This window comes from Furipterus horrens, unplaced genomic scaffold (assembly GCF_987537825.1).
Source record: "Furipterus horrens unplaced genomic scaffold, mFurHor1.1.pri manual_scaffold_1, whole genome shotgun sequence".
Taxonomy (NCBI): Eukaryota; Metazoa; Chordata; class Mammalia; order Chiroptera; family Furipteridae; genus Furipterus; species Furipterus horrens.
Window position 1 is genome coordinate 82,097,833 of NW_028327171.1, and position 23,290 is coordinate 82,121,122.

General features: G+C 39.9%; 1 protein-coding gene across 1 annotated transcript in view; it reads left to right on the forward strand.

The window, feature by feature from the left end:
* Positions 1-23,290, forward strand: part of CRYBG3 (crystallin beta-gamma domain containing 3) — a 128,759-nt gene that overhangs the window by 44,025 nt on the left and 61,444 nt on the right. Inside the window, exons 4-7 of the mRNA XM_090276047.1 lie at positions 4,533-10,608; positions 12,184-12,228; positions 12,473-12,588; positions 13,558-13,705. Of these exons, the coding sequence (XP_090132173.1) occupies positions 4,533-10,608; positions 12,184-12,228; positions 12,473-12,588; positions 13,558-13,705 (6,385 nt within the window). The remainder of the gene's footprint in view (positions 1-4,532; positions 10,609-12,183; positions 12,229-12,472; positions 12,589-13,557; positions 13,706-23,290) is intronic.

Sequence of the window (23,290 nt, forward strand, 5' to 3'; positions counted from 1 at the left end):
TAGATTTGTTCAAGAAACTCAGAGGGGTCCTCTGTGGGCTTTTGTTGTACCGCCTGTACCATATCCAGACCTTTCTGCTTAGGGACTCCTTTCTTCAGTCCCTCAAGGATGCACCACTTACAATGCTCTAAGAGAGGAAAGCCATTCTTATGGGCCTTACTTGGTCTTGGTTAAAGGTATTGCCTTAGTAGGGTCGGGAGCACCACCTGGGTTTTCTTGGCACAGTCTCCGAGCCTCTTCATTTGCCCTATCCAATGCCAGTCTCTGCTCATCCCCCGTAAGCAAAATATTTAGTAGTAAGGCTTGTATGTCTGCCCAGTTGGGATGGTGGGTGGCAAAAGTCGACAAACCTAATTCAGTTATTTTAGTAGGATCATCCCTATAAGAAAGATTTGAGCCTTTCCAGTTTAACAGATCTGATGTTAAAAACAGAGTATGTGCCCAATAATATCCAACAGGCTGGCCCTCTGGCCCTACTAGCACTGAAGTCTTCACAAAGGTTATTGCTCTGCCCTTGTAGGGACTTGTCCTTGACCAAATTTGGTTCCCTGACAGGTTCGGGACATAGAGACCAGTTCAGGCTCACTTCCCCCAATTCCCTCAACTGAGTAAGGAGGAAGATCCCCTGGGGCTGGAGGGGCCGTGGGAACCCTGACCGTGCTCACAGCAGCTGTAATATCCTGATCTTCCTGGTGTCTCTCCTCTGAGCTTCTGCTGTCTGCCACAGGCAAACTCCCTTTTCTCTGGACCGTTAATCTGTTACCTTTTAATCCTGCATCTTTATTATGTAAAGTTATAAAAGTTTGAATATAAGGCATTTCATCCCACTTTCCTGATCTTTGACAAAACAACTCTAATTGCAGTATAGTATAGTAATTTAAAGACCTCTTCAGCAGGCAGAGCTCTCCTGAGTCCAGATTATACATAAACCAAGCATTATTACAATAAAACAGAGAAGGAAAACTCTGATTCCAAAAAAACCTCCGCTGCCTTGCGGCATACCTCTTCAGGGGAAAGGCTAAGGGAGTAAACCCGGACAGAAAATCCGGAGCCGGAGTCCCTAAGGCGGTTTGACATTGTAGTCAACACCGGCAACTCCTGCGGCGCACCTGAAGCCAAGCTGTATTGACTCCGTCTTTCCCTTGGACCCTTCAGCTGCGAAGAGAGGGGGGGTCTGCTGCATGGGCAACAGCAGACCCTCCATATCACCCTGCCCAGGCTCTGTAGTTTCAGCTTCACTGGAGAGGACACTCCAGCGTCATCGCAAGATGTCGATTCAACACGGGAGGAAACAGATACCATGTCACTCCCGAGTCGGACTGCACAACCATTCTCGGCGGTGCAGATAGACTCTTAAGAAGCTACACCATCGTCTCTCGAGACGGACGGCTGCCGACGACGACGATTACAATAAAAAATTATTTTCTTTTTTAGTCATAGGTTTATAAGCATAGGTCGACCAATCAGCCAAAACCTGCCTCAAAAGGCTGTTTCCCGGAACAGAGGTTCTTTCCCCCGATTCTACCAGTCAGGGCTCTGTAATGCCATACAAACCAAACCATAAGTCACCTTAATTCCTGATGCCCAATCTAAGTCATGACCTGCAACTATAACCCTGAAGCAGAAAGCATAGCTATTCAATCAAAAAGTGAAGGCAACAGGGAGTGCTGAGAGTCAGAGAAAGAGAGTCCCCAAATGAAATCACTTGGCAGCTGCTAGGGAGTCTCCAAATCTGCACCCTGGGGCTGCCCAGTCCAGGCAGCCAACAGGACTCCCCACCAAATACCCAAACTTACCAGAGAGTCCCAAAGGCTGCCCCAGCGGAGTCCCCAGAATATGAAACCAGAAGAGTTAGCATTCGTGCTGCCTGTCACTACCAGAACCAGTAAGGAGAGACAGGATTGAATCTTGTGAGCTCTTTATTCAGATGTTCAGGGATCTGAAAAGACAACAGGTTATGCACCCCAAAATACCATCTTACATTTCATCTCAAGCCAGCCTTTTTTATAAGAAGAAAAGTGTAGGTAAGGGGTTTGGAATTCAGGGAAAAGGTTAATCAGATAAAAGCTGCAGTACAGCGATTTTCCTAGCATCCTTTCATCTGCTGACCAGTGATTCTTTATCTGGATCCTGGACAGTGACCACCTCCTGGGGCACAATGATTTAGATACCACCTTGATTGCTTGCAGTCTTCCTGGGGCACAAAGGTTGAATTGCTTGTGGGTCTCCTGGAGTCAGGATGGGTTCGGTTATACATTCCAGTTCCTGGAACAGTAGCTTTTTACATGCATTAATTACTAAGCTTATTAACTATGACTTAAAACTAAAAATTTTCCAACTCTTAAGTACCCCCTTCAGAAAGACATGTCCATTGTCTCTTGAGTTTGTAAGCATTTTTATACCTCAAGTACAGGGAAAGGGGAAGAAAGATATACACCACCTGAAAGAATTTGCATTTGCTGTAGGCAAAGGGGTGGGAGAAAGGGAAGCAGGGCCAGCTCTGGGATAGGCGCAGAGGCCATTCCTGTGGATTGGCAGTAGGTTTCAGTCTGGAAGGCCCTTGTGGAAGCAAGAGTCAGAGACTCCTGGAGTTGATGATGCCTGACTCAAATAATCTGTAGAAATAGCCACCTGAAATTTAATCTGAAGTTCCAACAGATATACAGAAATAGCAGTCTTTTGTCAGAGCTGGTCCACAGCTATTAAGCTAACTATTCTGACTCTTTCTCTCACTCTCTAGACACTAATTTTAATTTAGAACATCTTAGAATTTTCTCCTTGACAGGTTTATTTCTTTGGTACTGGACAGTAGAAAATGGGAGAGCTACTGTGCCTCTTAATTCTCATTGGTAAAGCCCTCCTTGTTAATAGAATAATTGCTTAAGCAATTCACTGGAACCACCTCAGCAAAGAAAGCTGATTCTTTTTATTTTGTTTTAATCTACATTTTTTTAAAATAAGGAAAAAAGGCTCAGAAAGCTAAGTAACATCCCCCAAATCACACAGTTAATAATAATTAATAATAGGAATTAATAACAATAGGAATAGCTGCTAGACTATGTGAGAAGTTTCCAACTCCTCCAAGTCCAATTTCAAAAGCAAACACTGGCTAGGTCACTTGGTTATATTGGAAAATTCCCCAGGAAGAAATTCATTCATCTGCCATAGCTATCACAATCTTTGGACCTTTTATTTTACAATGCTAAGAAAAGTGGTTCTTGACATAAGAGGGGAGGAAAATACCACTGGACTCCCAGCTTGACTGAGATAATAGGCTTCTTCCAACCCAGATTTAGAAATCCTACAGATTATCAGGTTTTGAATTAGTTTTAGTAACTTTCTGTCGATGATTTACAATTTGTTCAGGAATTATATAAAAGTTGAGTACCATTTTGGTTAAGTTAGTTTATTTTGATGATGTGAGTAAGGACTGCTTATTAACTGGTTTTAAATATTTAAATAATATGGGGAAGCTATTTACTAATAATTTTGAGAATCTGCATTTTAAGTATTAAAGTTGGTTTTTTTTTTTGGTTCTGTAATACAAATTTATTGCAAGCAAAGGTATATTTAATTTTTATTGAAATGAGAATATTTCAAATATAAAATGTTATTTAACATTGAGCCTATACTTTTGCAACTACTAAGAGACTTCAATTTTACATAAAATTTTCAATTATTTTAAGAAAGAGTGAATTAACTGAAGGTTTTGCATGTTCTTTCTCATGTGAAAATGCCTTCTTTTTTTCTTTATAGGTTTTTTTAAATAATCAGGTATATTTTAAAAAGATTAATAGCTTAATTTAGACAAGTTAATAAAATAACATGAAATATGTTTAAAAGAAATCCTCATCAAAAGGCATTATGAATGGCCCTGGCCGGTGTGACTCAGTTGGTTGGGCATGTCCTGCAGTCTGAAAGATTCCCGGTCAGTGCACATTCCTGGGTTGCGGGTTCAGTCCTCAGTCAGGGCGCGTACAAAAGGCAACTGATTGATGTTTCTGTCACATTGATGTTTCCTCCCCTTCTTCCTTCCCCTCTCTCTGGAATCAATAAAAGAAAAAAAGGCATTGTGAATGATTTTATCTTCATGTAACTAAAAATAACAAACAGCTTCATAATTGTTTTTATATACAGTCAACTATGCAAATTTCCTTTTTAATATCCATAAAGCCTTTAAGTATACCTGTTGAGTAACATTTTTTAGATTGTTCTCCACATATTACTTCATGCTTCCAATGTAATTTATATAGGACACTACTTCTCTGTTGGATTGAAATTCTATAAAAAGTTTTTTAATTCTTATATTTTCAATAGATTTCTATCCATGATGAGAATCTCTGCTGTCAAAGCTTTACTGTAATCTGAAGGGGAGAAAAAGGCTGGTTTTGTAACTTTTCCCTACACAGAAAAGTCAAAAGCCTTCCCTATAATGAGATATACTTCACCACAGTTTCTGGGATTACTTACTATTAAGTGTTTCTAATTATATTTTCTGACACTCTCATACTGAGTTTTTGTTTTTTTTCCAGACAAGAAAATGATAAACCAGAGAGGCCTTCAGTAACATATGCAACATATCGAGGCCCCAGACAAATCAGGAAATATTTGAAGCAACAGACCGTGTTAGAAACTGTGAATCCCTTGGACAGAGAAAATGAAACTTCTGACTCTAGTACAAGCACACATATTGGCCCTGGGAGCGAGTTTAAGGCTGAGGTGCTGTCATCTTTGTCATCATCTAGCACAGACATATCTATGAAAGGCCATATGCTGGGAGACCCCTTAGAAGACTCTGATTGTGGCAGAACAAGTCTCAACACAGAAAGCCATCCAACAAACAACCCGGAAGTGCTGGATATTGCTTCTTCTAAGGACGTTTCAAATAAAGATGGCCCTGGGGGACCTGAGGGAAGTAGGTCATCCCCTTTTTCTATGACTAACTCCAACTTTGCTGTGGGAGAACCTGACTCAGAACATTTAAGTTGTGTACCAGTCTCTCCGACTGACAGAAACTTGGTCTGTTCAGCGTTGTTTACAGGAAGTTCTAGTGGCACAGTTCCTTGCAGCCCAGACTTGCACAGGAGAACTTCTGCAGAGACTACACCAAAAGAAAGCAGCTCCAGAGTGAGCGACGAGACATTGGTGCAAAGAGAAGCGCGTGCTGAGCCTGAGAGCCCTGCTGTATCTGACTTATCTTGTAGTAAATCTGATGGAAGTGACACTTCCAAACAGGAAAGTGCAGACTTGCCAGGTCCAAATAAATCAACTGGGCATGAAGGCTTGCAGTCGCCAGAGAGCAAGTGTTCTGACAAGCAAACTGTAGATAACACATCGAAGCAGGGAGCCAGTCACACCTCTGCTCTTCAGAGATGTGCTACGACAAACACAGGACTCGTACGTGAAGGAGATAGGTTGTCTGCCCAGGATGCACAGAAAAATTCGGCTGTTACAGAAATCAGGCAAGAAACAGAAAGTATCTCAGTCAGTGAGCTGTCAACTTCAAGTAATGAAGAAGCTCCAGAAGATAAAATTGAGTCATTATCTGAAGATACTGACCAGGTGTCTGTAACAGAAGCCAAAAAGCTTGATTTGGGGCCACCTGGAAAAATGCCTCACATTCTTAGAATAAATCGAAAGGACCCTGCTGCTGTAAAATGTATCAGTGAACCAGCAGTTGAAGCATGCTTAGAAAACAAAATAACCCCTGAACTGACTTTCAAACTTTATAGAAATCATGTTTCAGAATCTTTTCCTGACTCTGAGAGTCCTCAACAAGCCAAAGCATCACCTGATTCCAGAACCTGTTTTACCCTTGACTGTAAAAAATTAAATTTCAATGCTTCATCTCCTACCTTTGTTTCTGGAAGTGGTGTGCTGAACAGGTTGGATATGCCTGTTGTAAAGAATGAGGGGTCTTCTGTGCTCATTGAAACTGGGGATGTCGTTACTGTTGGTGTTTACAGCGAGCTTAGTGAGTGTCAAGAAGAAAATGTGGTGAGTCATGTTGAAGCTGCAGACAGGAAGAGTCCTCCAGCTTGGCTTCACCCTGGGCATGCATCTGTGATTATGGGATTGGAGGAAGTTCTTACCGACAGTCAAAAATGCCAGGTTCCACTAGACCTTGAAGCCAGTGACACCCACTTGACTAGAGTGGACTCGAGACTGGAGCGTGAAAGCATCTCTGAGGGCCATGGCTCCATTTCCTCTCAAGATCCTAATAACGCAGAGTTAATGCTTTCAAACAGTGAAGTAAGGCAGAGCACAATAGAGAAGTCTGGTTCTCATTTCTTAGAAACCAAAACTAGTAACATTGCTCAAGTTTTATCAAAAGCTGAAGTGGATGGTCAGAACAGTGTTCCTATTGAGTCACATTCTGGAAGAGGAAAAACTATAGCCCTTTCCAAGATATCTGTTTCCCAAACAGAGCCTAGGGACATTTCTCAGGATAAAACTTCTCCAACCGAAATTACAGATGTGCCAGCAAAGCCTGTTTTATCAGAATTAATCTCCCTTGAGGCTGAACAGGGCAAAAGTTATCAATTGGGAGATCATAAAGAGATTAAAGAGAAATATTCAGATGATGGGTTTAAAGAGAATTGGCAAGCTGAGGTTTCTCCTTCTGTCTCCAGATATCAAGGTAAAAAGGAAACAGAGGTAGAAGCGTTAGGTTATCCTCCTCCTTTTCTCAAAAGTAATACGTCTGGGATTTTACCTCCTGTTCATGATGAAAAAGCCAACAGTTGTGTGATTTATCAACCTTCAGATACTTGTGGGACTGAAAAGATTTTAAGTTTCTCAGAAATGGCAGAACTCAGCCTAACTAATACTTGCCCAAAATTCCAGGAAACTGATAGCACAAAAGTAAATCCACCTTTTCTGGGTTCTAATATCACTTTGGAAAAAAATACTTTTGCATCTGAGGATTCAGCCTTTCTTAATGTTCCCTCTGTGCCAAGATCCAAAAAGAAAGCCTCGACCCACGAAAAGAAAGAGAACACTAATGTCCTAAGTGGTGGTATTGATAGCATGTCTTCCTCTAATGATGAAGAAGTCAGCACGATTACAAGTTCACATCATCCCCAAAGTAATTTTGGTTCTGTAGAAGTTACTATAGATGTCACACCTGAAGGTGCCTTCTTAACTAACCTCCTGCACTCTCAAAGCTCTTATTTGGAATTTGAAACATCTATACCAACTGGGACAAAAATGAGCCCATCTCAAGAACATTTTGATGATTGCACTAGGAAGGTATCTCTCAATTTCCCAGCTGCTGCGCAGTTTGACAAGCCCATGGAAGGAGAGACTGGAGCAGTTGCTGGGGCCCCAGTGTCAGTTAACAGCTCAGGCCAGCAGTGTTCTGAAGCATCTGCTGAGCACGTAGAAGCAAGGAAGAGAGCACATGATCAATTTTTGGACATCAGAAGTATTTTACTTAACAAGGCTGATACATTGATTGGTGAGGTGTTTAATTCTGTTAGGGAAGACCTCAAATCCAAACACACAGTTGATACGTGCCAGGAGCGTGTAGCCGGAGACCGCATAATGAATACCAGTTCCCTGAAAGGAGATGACACATCTGAGCAAAACCCATCAGATGTGACACTGACAGGGATCCAACTGACAGAGCACTTGGAAAAGCAGGACTTGGAAAACTTGTCAGGAGCCCGAAGGGAAGAAAAGGCCTGTGTTTCCCCTACACCTGGTGAGAAGAGTCTCCTTTGTGTTTGTGATAGCATGAATGTATCTTGTTTGTTAGAAGATCAAGCTAGGGAATTAGTCAATGAGATTATTGATTCAGCACAAAAAAGTATAACAAATGATGCTTTTGAAGATACTGAGAATACCTGGGATTCTGAACTTCAGGCTGATACTTCAAAAATTCTGAACAGTGATAGTGTTAAGCCTCATGTAAGGGAGTTTTTGGTGTCAGAACAGGTAATAAATCAAAGCACATGTGAAATCAGTGAAAATAAAGTATTAAGTGGATTCTTCACTGTAAGTAACTTAGGTAGTGACACAGAGTCAATTAAGGGAAGAGAAATTGTTCCCTACACAAAATCCCCATTTTCTGGAAATGGAACTGCACAGTCTGATGCTATAAACTTGCAGGAATCAGATACTGTTTTACTAGCTGAAGAGTTGCCCCATAAAGGATTAGATGATAGAGTAGAAACACATTTACTTCTCAAAGAGGACTCTGAAGAGGAAATGGAAATAGAATATGTGGATAATCCCCAAACTGGGAGAGAGGATACTAGAACTCTGGTATTAAATTTCAAATGGCCTCCGTTTGCAGATGATGATATCCATGGACATGGGACATCCAAAAGCAGTTTGTCTGATAGTCTTGTGTGTGTATCTGAAAAAGGCTTGCCAGGACACAGTAATAAAAGCACACCCCTTGCAATGTCAGAAGTAGGGAAAGTACACAGAAAGGATACTGAAGTAACTATTGGAAAAATCGAGCTTATACCTTCCATGTTAGAAATGGGGAAAACAAACAAAAAGAATGCTGAATTGAATATTATGAAAAATGAGGCAGTCCCTCTTATGTCAGAAATGGGAGGAGCACAGAAAAGGGATGGTGAATTGAATATCACAAAAAGTGGGCTAACAGCTGACAGTTTTAAAATGCGAGAAGTATTCCAAATGCATGCTGAGAGGTGTGAAAAAACAGAGGGCTTACCTGCCATTTTAGGGATGGAAAAAGCACGTAAGATGGCGGACACTGAAAGGGATATTGATGTGATCCCTGCTATGTCTGAGGTGAAAAGCTCCTGTCGGAAAGATGCTGAGAGAATTCCTGGAAAGACTGAAGTGACGCCTGCTACATTAGGAATGGAAAATATTTACCAGAAGTATGCTGAAGGTGATGTTGGCAAGACCGGGGTGACATCAGTTATGTCAGAAAGGGAAGCCATCTACCAAAGAGATGTTGAGGGGATTACTGAAAAGGCTGAAGCGCCACCTCCTGCATTGGAAATAGAAGAGATTTACCAGGAGGATGCTGAAGGAGATGCAGACTACACTGAGGTGATGCCCATGATGTCGGATGTGGTAGGTGCCTGCCATGAAGCTGGCAAGGGGATCACTGAGAAGGCTGAAAGGCCTGTAATGGAAATGGAAAACACTTCCCAAAAGGATGCTGAAGGGGTTATTAGGAAAATTGAAATGGTACCTTTTGGGTTGGAAGTGAAAAAGGCACATGAGAAGGAAGGCCCTGCCTCTTTAGAAATGGAAAAAACATGCAGAAGGGATGCTAAAGAGCCTATGGGAGCAATTGTGTCCATGCCCTCTGTGATAGAAATGGACAGAACAGCCCCAGAAGATTCTGATGGGACTGTCAGGAAACACCCAGTGTTACCTGCAGTGGTAAATATGGGGGTAACATACGGAGCAGGTCTGGAATTGCCCATTACACAAGCAGAGGCCACGCCTCCCGTATTTGAACCTGAAAAAGCACCCCAAGTGTATGCTAAAGAGAGTATTGGGGAAATGGAGGGAGAGCCCACTGAAGTAAAGGAAGGCTTAATAGCACATGACAATAGACTTGCTTCATATTTCAGGGGATATGAATCACCTACATTAAGTAAGGATTATGAAGGCTACCCAGCCTTAGCAATGCCAGACTTTCAACCTCTGGATGCCATAGGAAGGCTAGACAAAAGAACATACGTTACTGCAGTAGATCGAACAAGAGATCTAGGTAATTATAGCGATGAACAAGAACACTCTAACCTAGCCTTCGTTTCTCAGGATGAACAAGAAAATTCTTCCTTTACTATATTATATGAAGAACCCCTTCAAGATGAGGACAGGTATGCTACTGCCGAAGTAAGAAGAACACACTCTCTCTTGTTTCCAGATACACACCCCGACAGCATGCCTGTCCTCCCGTGCGAAAGGTCTGAGAGTAGAACTGACCTGGTCCATCATTTTGAAAGGGGTACTAAATTAGATAGTGATAGTTCAGAAATGTTCTTATCAGTGGAGGCCAAAAGGTACAAAGTTTATCCCTTAGCTCTGTCTCCCATTTACGAGGATGACAGCTCTCAGGAGGACATTCTGTCCAGCGAGGTCTCGCCTGGGCATCATGGCTCCACAAAATCTAGAGATGGTGCCAACCAGCCCTCTTCTGTTTTATCACTTCTCCAGTCTGTATCAGAGCGTTTAAAGATGAATTTCGATGAAGATGATAGGCAGGAGTTAGAGGAAGAGGAAGAAGAATCATTGTATAAAGGAAGTCAGGCAGCCGGGAGGAGGGAAGCCGCTACAACCAGCCTGCCACAGCCTTCCGTCACGTTCTGCCCTGATGACAGCCAGGAAAGGACTGGAACATCTAATGATTCATCTGTAAAGACAATTGAACCAACTACCTCCAATCTGCAAATGGGTCTGTGGCCAGAGAAGGCCTCATTTCTACAGAAATCTGACCTTACTTCTAAACTACATTCTTCTGTGAAGAGTGCTTATCATCACTATATGCAAAATTCCAAAACCCATTCCTCAGAAAAAGGAGCCAGATTTGGTGGGACTTTGCAGGAACCAGTGTCAAAATATTTCTGTGCTCAAGACAACTCAGGCAGATTAAGCCCATTCACAAAGGTAAGTTATTTTGATTATTAACTTGGGAAGTAGCGTTTTGGGTCATAAATGATCTAGAAGCTTAAGAAAATCGATGTTTTGATGTATAAAAATTGTTTTAAAAAATATTAGAGGTTACTTTATTCTGTAGTTGAAGTGTATCGTAAGTTATGTATTTTAGCTGAACTGTTACATTGAGAAAAAATTGCCCAAAATTTAAAGGCAGTGAAGCAAGTTATTTTCCAGTTTTTTGCTATATTTTCAAACTAAAGTGACAAGATTCTGAATTTCTCAAGGGACCGTATGCAAGAAAATCGATACTTTCTGTTGAGCTTATGTGTTTCATGAAAATATTTCATAACAAATATATTTTAAATAATTAAAAACATTTTATTTTTATTATTTTTAATCCTCATTCGAGGATATGCTTATTGATTTGAGAGAGAGAGAAACCTCGATATAAGAGAGAAACATCAATCAGTTGCCTCCTGTACGCACCCCAACCAGGGACCAAACCCACAACCTAGGTATGTGCCCTGACTGAAGATTGAACCCCCAGACTTTTGGTGCAGGGGATGACGCTCCAACCAACTGAGCCACCCTGCCAGGGCCCTAAAAATATTTTAGCTGTTTAGTTGACAACCTCCTCTCACTTTGGTTGCTCATGTTGTTCATTCAAAGCAGAACAATGAATAGCCTAATTCAAAGAAAAAGAGCTATAACATTATATTTGGAAAATGTTTTGAAATTCAATTACATTTTTCTTTGAGTTAGAAATGTTTAAATGTCTAATGTAAAATATTCATTGAGGGTAGGACTTTCCAGCATTCCAAATATTATGGAACTTTCTCTAGGAGTCCCAAGGCCTGCATCTTGACCTGAAACTGCCTTAGGAACAATACTTGAATACTGATCAACAGCTTGTAAGACAAAGCCATTTTAAAAGAAGTGATGGGATTTAGAGAAATGTATCTTTAATGGTTCCCTGTTACTTACCAAACCAAGTGGAACATCCTCACTCTGTATTATAAGGCCTCCAGACTCCGTTTGTCCAGCCTCACCTCCCTGTGCTCTGGTTACACACCCTGTGTTTTCTACCCGCATACTTTTTCTCAAGGTGGTTCTCTTCCTGGACTTTCTTTCTCTACTACACCACCCACCCCAACCTGCCACATTTTTTCACTTACTGAAATTTGGTTTCCCAAGGTCTTCTCCATCCCACTTCTCGACAAGCTTCTTCTGAGTCTTTGCCATCACTTCACCTCCATGCTGGTGCCATTTCCCTTCACTTCCATAACCTGGTATTTTCCTTGTGTTGTACCTGTGGGTTTAACTTAGTCCCCCATTAGAAGAGTCATGTGAGTGCAATCAACTATGTCTCCCCTCCAAACTATAAGCTTCTTGAGGGCAGAGATAACACATTAATTTCTTTATATTTATCTTTATTTCCTTGTAGCAACTAGAGGTACACCTTGCACATAATGTCACTAAGTAAATGGGATAAATTGGATTTGTTTATGATGGCTGAGAAAGTGAACTGTATATCTTTCCGTTGATGTTTCTTAAGCCTTACTTCTTTCACATGTATTATTTCAGAATGTTGACAGACAAACTCTGAGGTATAACCCAAGACCTGCGAAGGTAAGCATAAGTTTCTTACACAGAGTAATATATAATAGGAAAAGTGCAGTTACTTTTATGTTTGGGGAGTTTTAAGTAAAAACTTTGACTTAGAAAAGGATTATTTTACTGAAAGATTTAACTTCTAAAGTAATGTCTACTTTTATATATTCAGGATATTATATTTTCTATATTCTAGGGCTTTTTACAATTTTAAATGCATTTTTAAAGAATAGTTATTGTGCCTCTTTTCTGTATGTTACAGATGATTATCTATGATCTCCATGGACGTAAATATAAACAAGAGGTCTATTGTAACATTCCTGATGCCACCTCCTGGTCCTTTCCAAATGGGGTACTGATAAAAGTTGTGAGGGGCTGGTAAGAGATCTCTTAAAATTTTAGAGCATTTTTCCCCAAAATTAAATGTTTTGTTGCCATTTATGCTTTTGTATTTTTTATTCAAGTCACATTCTCTTTCCTCTTGTTTTTTGACAGAATATTTTGAAACATTATTAGTATTTTATAACTTAATTGTTCTATTTCCTGTGGCAGAAAATATAGGCTGTTTTTAGGCAGTAAGTGGCAAGATCTAATGTATACAATGTGTCAATCAATACCATTGTGTAACTGCATCATTTGCAGGGTAGATTGGGCAAGTTGAACTGAAGGCTTCAGCTGAATGAATGAAGCATGGTTTTGAAAACAAATTCAAAATTTGTGGGATGCTAAGGAATGAGAAAGCCACATACTTAAAAGTCATTTGTGCAGCTGCCTGCTCAAAAAGTGAAGGATTCTTTATATGGAGTAAGAATGAGGGGAAAACCTCATTTGTTCTTATGAACCATGTCCCATGGATATGTTGGATCCAGAACTTTGTCCAGTATTTCATTTTACTCACCGGTCAGTATTCATGTTGTCAGTGTTATAGTGCAGTGCTCTCTTCATATAATAAAAATGGGGCACATATGCTTTGTTAACCAGGGATAGGCAAATGGGGTATAAGTGTGGCATTTGGAATTGTTTTTAATGTAAACTTATAGCTTTATGTATACAACACCTATAAAGTGTATATATACATAAAGTGTATATATACATAAATATCAGCATAGATTATAATATTACATTCAGGAAGTATTGTTTCTAAGTTCATTCCCTCTTATACTGTTTGTACTTAAACTAGCATGTATCATCATTTCAAAAATGGGGTTATATGTTAATAGTAGAAATTAACCCAGATTTTAAAATGCAACTAGATAAGATGGTCTGTGACTTACTAAGTATCATTTGTTTTATGCCTCATTTCTTAGGAACCTAACTATAACTGATCATGCTTTTGTATTTATTCAGCTGGATTTTATATGAGAAGCCACGTTTCCAAGGTCAGAAATGTGTTTTAGAAGAAGGGGAAAAGGTGTTAAATCGTGACTGGATCCTTCAGAACAGAAAGCATCCACAAAGAAATTTTGTATTGGGTTCTATCAAACGTGTCTTAAAGGTAAGAGAAGTGTTTATTTTCTTCTATTTTACTTTTGAGGTTTTATTTTTTCTTCTTCTTTTTTTGTCATGTAGTAAAGCTGTACTTTGGCCTAGCAGGTTTAGAAAGAGTTGCCATAATTTGTGCTAAATTTACTCATTTTTATTATGTTAATGATAATCTTTTTACATTATATGTATAAAATATTAAATGAATGTTAATTTAAAATTACTGGTAATTTATATATTTGTTTTTTTTTTTTTTTTTTTTCAGATTTAATGTGTTTTATTGATTAAAATATTACATTTGTGCCCCTTTCCCTTCCCTCTGCTCCCCTCCACCCGGTGGCCCCCTCCCTCCAGTTGTCCCCCCCTTTTAGATTATGTCCATTAGTTGTGCTTACAGTTCCTCCCAACCTCTCTCTGTCTATTCCATTCCCTCCTACCATGATCCCCAATTCCTATATCATCTCCCTCCCTCTCCCCACTCCCCCTCCCTGTTGGCCTCCCCCCACTATGTTTCCCTTACCCACAGTTCCTTTTCCACTCTCGTTGCCTGTTTCGTTTGCCTTTGTTTCATCTCCCTAGCTTCTGTTTTTTAAACCAGTCCCTTTAACTTCTCATATAACAGTGGTTTGGATCTAATGAACTCTTTCAGTTTTATTTTGTCCTGGAAACACTTTCTCTGTCCTTCTATTCTGAATGACAATTTCGCTGGATAGAGTATTCGTGGTTGTAGGTTTTGGATTTTCATTACTTTGAATATTTCTTGCCAGTCCCTTCTTGTCTGTAGGGTTTCCCTTGAGAAGTCAGCTGATAGTCTAATTGGGACCCCTTTGTACATAATTCTTTTCTTCTCTCTTGCTGCTTTTAAGATTCTCTCTTTATCTTTAATTTTTGACATTTTGATTATAATGTGTCTTGGAGTGGTTCTCCCTGGGTCCAGTCTCTTGGGAACTCTCCTTGCTTCCTGGATCTGCAAGTCTATTCCCTTCCCCAAGTCTGGGAAGTTCTCCTTTATTATATTTTCACTCAATTTTTCAAGTTCTAGTTCATCTTCCTCATTCTCTGGCAAACCAATGATTCTTATGTTGGGCCTTTTATAGCTGTCCCAGAGGTTTCTGATCCTCTCATTGTTGCTTGCCATTTCCTCTCGCTGCATTGGTTGACTGCTTGTTCCTTCTCCATATTCCAGTTTGTTGAAATGGACTCTGGATTCCTCACCATCTGTCTCGTATGTGGTTTTGTTCCTTTCGTTATGAAAGTTTTTCGCTTCTTTCATATCTTTTTCCTGCTCTTTTGTGAATTCTGTAAGCCACCTGATAACAATGGCCCAGAACTGAGCCTCTGACAGGTTTCTTATCTGTTCATCTGTCAGGTTCTCTATCTGCTGCCTGGTGAGTTGTGTTACCGGGATCTCTATAGTTGTCTGCCTCATTTTGACAGATGCGTTTTGTTTTCCTGGGCCGGCTGTCGGGGGCAGGGGGCAGTGCCTGCGTACGCGTCACAAATCAGCGACCGGCCGGCGCCTGCCTGTCCGCGACCTATTTCGCCGCCCTGTGGTGCTTTCTGTGGGGGCGGGGGTCCAAGATGGATTCACACAGTTATTCAGCTAGGAGACCGGGATCCGTCCTCCCGCCCCCCTGGGCCTCACTGTTCAAGGCGATGCTGCGGCTGCTCCCCAGCGCCCGGAGTCGCGCAAGCCAGGGGCTTGATTGGAGTCGCGCACGCCAGGGGCTTGATTGCCTCCAGGATTTTTCGCCGCCCTGCCCCGCCGCTCCGCAAACAGCTTTGCCTTCTTTAACTCTTACCTGCCCAAATGGCACCGCTGGTTTATAACTTCATATGTTGGGCTTCCGTGTAGCTTTATTTTCTGGAATTTCTAGTTATCCTTTGTTTTAAAGTAGTTGTATTCCACTATAGTTGTAGAGGGAGACCTAGCGTGTCCGTCTAAGCCTCCATCTTGGCCGGAAGTCTGTTTTTGTTTTTTAAAGTATATTTTATTGATTATGTTGTTACAGTAGTTTCCATTTTTTTCCCGTTTGCTCCCCTCTGCCCAGTACCCTCCTTCCCTCCAGCAATCCCAGCCCCCTTAGTTCATGTCCATGGGTCATGCATATACATACAGTCTTTGGCTTCACCCTTTCCTATATTATTAACTTCCCCCTGTCTATTTTTTATTTACCAATTATGCTAATTAATCCCTGCACCGTTTCCCCATTTCTTCCCCTACCCAGCTGATAGCCCTCTGTATGGTCCCCATACCTATGATTCTGTTCGTATTCTGGTTTGCTTAGTTGGATTTTGTTTTTATTTTTCGGATTCAGGTGTTGATAGTTGTGAGTTTCTTGCCTTTTTAATGTTCATAATTTTGATCTTCTTTTTCTTAAATAAGTCCCTTTGACATTTCATATAATAATAGCTTGGTGATGAGGAACTCCTTTAGCTTTTACCTTGTCTGGGAAGCACTTCATCTGCCCTTCCATTCTAAATGATACCTTTTCTAGATGGAGTAATCTTGGTTTTAAGTCCTTGCTTTTCATCACTTTGAATACTTCTTACCAGTCCCTTCTTGCCTGCAAAGTTCCTTTGGAGAAATCAGCTGATAGTCTTATAGGCACCCCCTTGTAGGTAACTCTCTGCTTTTCTCTTGCTACTTTCAAGATTCTTTATCTTGAACCTTTGGCATTTTAATGATGATGGGTTTTTGGTGTGGTCCTTTTAGGGTCTAGCTTCTTTGGGACTCTCCATGGTTCCTGGACTTGTATGTCTATTTCCTTCACCAAATTTGGGGAGTTTTCCTTCATTATTTTCTCACTTACGTTTTCAATTTCTTGCTATTCTTCTTCGCCTTCTGACATCCCTATGGTTTGGATGTTGGCATGTTTAAAGTTGTACCAGAGGTTCCTAAGCCTCTCCTCATTTTTTCAGTTTTTGTTTCCTCATCCTGTACTGGTTGACTGTTGTTTTCCTCCTTATGTTCCTATTCATTGATTTGAACCCCAGTTTCCTTCCCTTCACCATTGGTTTTGTGTGGATTTTTCTTTGTTTCCTTTAGCATAGCCTTCACTTCTTCCCTTATGCGTTTGCTGTACTTAAGAATATCTGTCAAGCCTGTGAGCATCTTTATCACCAGTGTTTTGAACTCTGCATCTGTTAGGTTGGCTGTCTCCTCATAGCTTAGTTCTCCCATTGGAACCTTGATCCATTCCCCCTTTTGGGCCATACTTCTCTGTCTCCTCATTCTGACAGTCTCTTATGTTTGTTTGCCTCTGTGTCTTAGGTAGAGCTGTCACTTTTGTTACGTTGTAAGGGGTGGAGCCTTAGGGACTCATCAGTACAGGGTGACCCGTTTCACCACGTTGTGGCGCTGTGTAGGGGGGAAGGGTCTGAGAGGGAACAATGTCGCTTGCTCAGCACTCGCCCTTTTTCCAGGCACTTTTGCCACTTTGGAAGGGACTGGCACCTCTGTAGTTGTTGCCCTGGCTGTCGTTTCCAGAGTGGGTGGGTCTGCGGATGTTCTAGGACCGAAGGGGCCCTTTAAACAAGTGGACTCAGCTGAGAGACTGGCAGTGTCTTCCTCCACCCCACCCCTCACTGGTTTGCACGGTCAAAAATAATAAGGCTCTATCTTCCCCGGCGCTGGAACTGTAAGCTGTGTGGTCTGGTCTGGTGCTGGGAGTGCTCCCCAGGTTTCCCTCCTGACTTTTTAAAATGTGTGACTGCGCTTTCCGCCAGCCTACTGTTGCCACTGCTGCTGCTGCCACCACACTGTGTCCTCTCTGCCCCTCCTACCTGTCTGCATGTGTATTTCTTCTTTATATTTTTTTTTGTTGGACTTCCATGCAGCTTAATTTTCTGGAAATTCTGGTTGTCTCTAGTTTTGAGGTAGTTGTATTCCTTCTTAGTTGTGGAGGGAGATGCAGCATTATATATATGTTTTTTTAGTAATAGTAGGAATGTACCATCCAGGCATCTTTAGAAAAATAGTTAATATTTCCAAATTTTCAAATATACACTTTTTCTAGTGTAAATTTCTACTCCTTCATGTAGTTCTCTGTGTGCATATGAGTGAGAGAGATACAGAAGTGTTAGGAGAACACTTTCTGTTTAGAAAATATTATTTTATGCTAAAATGAAAAAAGTCTTTCAGTATAAAAAATATTTTGTTGGAAGTACTGTGGTGATCTAGAAGAAGAGTGAATTAGTAATAAGGAGAGAATTCTCCCATGTAGTCTTTTTTGTTTTTCCTTTTTCTTTAAAAAAGATTTTTTTTGTTGTTGTTCTATTAGTTGTCTCATCTTTTCCCCATTGTTCTCCCCTGCCCCACCCTCTTCCCCCTTCCCAAAGTTAGTCCCCACCCTCTTGTCCATGTCCATGGGTCATTTACGTTAGTTCCTTGACAAGACTTTTCCCCTTATTTTTTCCCTTCCTCCCCTTCTTCCTCCCCTCTGGTTACTATCAGTCTATTCCTTGTTTCCATGCCTCTGGTTCTATTTTGCTCATTTGTTTGTTTTGTTCATTAGGTTTTTGTATTAGGTGAGATCATATGATATTTTTCCTTCACTTTTGCTTATTTCATTAAGCATAATACCCTCCAGTTCCATCCATATTGTCGCAAAAGGGAGGAGTTCCTTCTTTCTGCTGCACGGTATTCCATAGTGTAAATGTACCACGTTTTTTTGATCCACTCATCCGTTGATGGGCACTTAGGCTGTTTCCAGCACTTGGCTATTGTAAATAGTGCTGCTATGAACATAGGGGTGTACAGGTTCTTCTGAATGGGGGTTTCAGGATTCTTCAGGTATAATCCTAGCAGTGGAATTGCTGGTTCAAAAGGCAGATCCTTTTTTTTAGTTTTTTGAGGAAATTCCATACTGTTTTCTACAGTGGCTGCACCAAACTGCATTCCCACCAACAGTGCACTAGGGTTCCCTTTTCTCTACGCCCTTGCCAGCATTTCTTTTTTGTTGAATTATTAATGATGGCCATTCTGAACAGCATGAAGTGATATCTCATTGTGGTTTTAATTTGCATCTTCCTGATGGCCAGTGATGTTGAACATTCTTTCATGTGCCTATGGGCCCTCTGTATATCCTCTTTGGAGAAGTATCTGTTCGGGTCATTTGCCCATTTTTTAATTGAATTGTCTATCTTCTTGGTGTTTAGTTGTATAAGTTCTTTATATATTTCTGAGATCAAACCCTTGTCCTAGATACCATTGGCAAATATCTTCTTCCATAAAGCTGGTTCCCTTTTCATCTTGCTGATGTTTTCTTTCCTTGAGCCAATGTAGTCCCATTCATTTATTCTTTCCTTTATTTCCCTTGCCCTGGGAGATATATCAGCAAAAATATTGCTGCATGGGATATCTGAAACTTTCTAGCCTATGTTTTCCTCTATGACTTCTATGGTGCCACAACTTACATTTAAGTCTTTTATCCATCTTGAGTTTATTCTGTTGTATGGTGTAAGTTGGTGGTCTAGCTTTATTTTTTTGGATGGCCAGTTCTTTCAACACCATTTCTTGAAGAGGCTATTTTCATTCCATTTTATGTTTCTTCCCCCTTTGTCAAATATTAATTGACCAGAGAGACATTGGATTATTTCTGGGCTCTCTATTCTGTTCCATTGATCTATACGTCCGTTCTTATGCCAGGACCAGACTGTTTTGATTACAGTGGCCTTGTAATATAGTTTGATATCAGGTGTTGTGATTCCTCCTACTTTGTTCTTCTTTCTCAAGATTGCTAAGGCTATTTGGGACCTTTTTTGGTTCCATATAAATTTTTGAAGTATTTTTTCTAAGTCTGTGGAATATGTCACTGGTATTTTAATAGGGATTACATTGAATCTATAAATTGCTTTGAGGAGTATGGACATTTTAATGATGTTAATTGTTCCCATCCATGAACATGGTATATGCTTCCATTTATTTGTATCTTCCTTAATTTCTTTCTTCAGTATTCTGTAGTTTTCTGAATGCAGGTCTTTTACCGCCTTGGTTAAGTTTATTCCTGGGTACTTTATTTTTCTAGTTACTACAGTAAATGGAATTGTTTTTAGTTTCTATCTCTGCTATTTCATTGTTGGTGTACAGAAATGCCTTCAATTTCTGAATATTGACTTTGTACCCTGCTATTTTGCCAAATTCACTTATTAGGTTGAGTAGTTTTTTAGTGGAGTCTATAGGGTTTTCTATTTACACTATCATGTTGTCTGCAAATAATTACAGTTTTACTTCCTCCTTTACAATTTGGATGCCTTTTATTTCTTTTTCTTCAGATCGCTGTGGCTAGAACTTCCAAAACTATGTTGAATAGAAGTGGAGAGAGTGGACATCAATGTCTTTTTTCTGATCTTAGGGGGAAAGCTTTTAGTTTTTGCCGATTGAGTATAATATTTGTGGCGGGTTTCTTGTATATGGTGTTTATTATGTTGAGGTGTGCTCCCTCTATTCCAAGTTTGTTGAGCGATTTTATCGTAAATGGGTGCTGAACTTTATCAAATGTTTTTTCAACATCTATTGATATGATCATATGATTTTTGTCTTCATTTTGTTTGTGGTGTATTACACTTACTGATTTGCAAATATTATACTACCCTTGTATTCCTGGGATGAATCCCACTTGATCATTGTGTATGATCTTTTTGATGTATTGCTGGATCCAGTTTGCTAATATTTTGTTGAGGATTTTAGCATCTATGTTCTTCAGCGATATTGGCCTGTAGTTTTGTTTCTTTGTTGTGTCTTGACCTGGTTTTGGAAATAGGATAATACTGGCCTCATAGAAAGAGTTTGGGAGTCTTCCCTCTTCTTGGATATCCTGGACTAGTTTGAGAAGGATAGGAGTTAGTTCTTCCCTAACTGCTTGGTAAAATTTGCCTCTAAAGCCATCTGGTCCAGGACTTTGTGTGTCAAAGTATTTTTATTACTGCTTCAATTTCCCTAGTTGTTTTCAGTTTATTCAGATTTTCTCCTTCTACTTGATTCAGTTAATGAAGATTTTATGTTTCCAGAAATTTGTCCATTTCACCCAGGTTTCCAAGTTTTTTGTCATCGTAATTTCTTACAATCCTTGTATTTCTCTATCAGTTGTGATTTCTCCTCTTTTGTTTCTGATTTTGTTATTCGGGTCTTCTCTCTTTTTTTTTCTTGAGTCTGATTATAGGCTTCTCAATTTTATCTTTTCAAAGAATCAGCTCCTGGTTTTATCGAGCCTTTGAATTGTTCTTATTGTCTCTACGTCATTCTGCTCTGATATTTATTATTTCCTTCCTTCTACTGGCTCTGAGCTTTATTTATTGCTGTTCTTCTAGTTCTTATAGATATAGGGTTTGGTTGTTTATTTGAGATTCTTCTATCCTTTTTAGTTAGGCCTGTATTGCTATGAACTTCACTTTCAGGACTGCCTTTGCTGTGTCCCGTAGGTTTTGGACTGTTGTGTGTTCATTTTCATTTGTTTCCAGAAACGTTTTGATTTCTTCCTGATGTCATTGTTAACCCGTTCATTATTTAATAGCATGTTATTCAGTCTCCATGAATTTGAATGTTTTTGAGTTTCTTCCTTGAGGTTGGTTTCTAGTTTCAAGCCATTGTGATCTGAGAAGATGCTTGATATGATTTCAATTCTTGAATTTATTGCGGCTTGTTTTGTGTCCTACCATGTGGTCTGTCTTTCAAAATATTCCATGTGCATTTGAAAAGAATGTATATTTTGCTTCTTTGGGGTGAAAGGTTCTGTATATATCAATTAAGTCCATTTGATCTAGAGTGTTTTTCAGTGTCACAATATCCTTGGTGATTCTTTGCTTGGAACATCTGTCCATTGTTGACAATGGGGTGTTAAAGTCCCCTACTATGAGTATGTTGCTGTCAATATCCTTCTTGAAGTCCTTCAAGATTTTTCTTATATATTTGGGTGCTCCTATGTTGGGTGCATTTATGTTTACAAGGGTTATATCTTCTTGATGGATTGTTCCCTTAAGTATTATGAAATGTCCTTATTTGTCTCTTTTCATGGCCTTTATTGTGAAATCTATTTTGTCTTATGTAAGTATTGCTACCCCACCTTTTCTTTCAAGTCCATTTGCTTGAAATATTTTTTTCCATCCCTTCACTTTCAGTCTGTGTAGATCTTTTCTTCTGAGGTGGTTCTCTTGTAGGCAGCATATATTTGGGTCATGTTTTCTTATCCATTCACCTATCCTATGTCTTTTGATTGGTGCATTTAAGCCATTTACACTTATTATTGATAGGTACTTTTTCATAGGTACTTTGTCATTTTCCCCCTTTGTACCTATGTTCCTTTCTGTCTCTCTAGTTTTTTCATGTTCTTAAAGCAAACCATTTAGCATCTCTTCCAATGCTGGTTTGGTGGAGATGTATTCTTTTAGCCTTCTTTTGTCTGGGAAACTCCTTATTTCACCTTCTGAATGAGACCCTTGCCGGGTAGAGTAGTATTGGTTGTAGACTTTTGTTTTTCACTGCTTGAAATATTTTTTGCCATTCCCTTCTGACTTGTAGTGTTTCTTTGAGAAATCTGATGATAGTCTTATCAAAGCTCTCTTGTATGTTATTAGCTGTTTTGTATGTCTCTTGCTGATTTTAGGATTCTCTCTTTGTCTTTGAGTTTTGCCATTTTAATTATGATGTGTCTTGGAGTGGACCTCTTTGGGTTCATCTTCATTGGGATCCTCTGTGCTTCTTGGACCTGTGTGACTTCTTCTCTCATCAAATTAGGGAAGTTTTCTGTCATTACTTTTCAAACAGATTTTCTGTCTCTTGCTCCTCTTCTTCTTATTTGGTATTCTTATGATACGGAAATTATTACATCTCATTCCTATGATACAGATATTATTACATTTCTCTCTTTAAACCTCTTCATTCTTTTTCCATATTTTTTGTTTTGTTGCACTGTCTGGGAATTTTTTTCTACGTTGTCCTCCAGCTCACTGATCCAATATTCTGCTTCATCTAGCCTGCTTTTGATTCCTTCTACCATGTTCTTCAATTCAGAAATTGTATTTTTCATTTCATCCTGGCTCTTATTGATAGCTCCTACATCCTCTTTAATGCTAGTGTAGTTCTCAGTAAGTTCCTTGTAACTTCCCTGGAGTTCTTCATTGTTTCCCTAGAGTTTTTTGTAGTTTTCTTTTAGCTCGCTGAGCTCATTGAGCTTCTCTATAATCATTATTTTGAATTCTATGTCTGATAGTTTGCTCTCCTCTATTTCATTTAGCACTCTTTCTGGGGATTCCTCCTTTCCTTTCAATGGGTGGGGGAGTGTTTCTTTTTCTCCCCATTTTTGTGACTCTTCTTGTTTGCTTCTTAGATTGATCTGCTTTGAATTCCTGTCTTCATGTTGTAACCTTCTGTGGTAGGAGACCTGTGGGATTCAGTGGTGCCATCTCCTTGATCTCCTTAACTTGATGCTCTTGGGATGCCCTGTATGCCACTTATTTGGGCTGTCTGGTTGTACTTGGATTTTGGTTTCTGTTGTGTTGCTCTTTGGTGAGTCCTTTCCTCCAGCTAGCTAACTGAGAGTCACTCCTTCTACCATGTCTTGTATACTGTTGTAGAGGTGCCCTTTCTTTACTTCCTGGA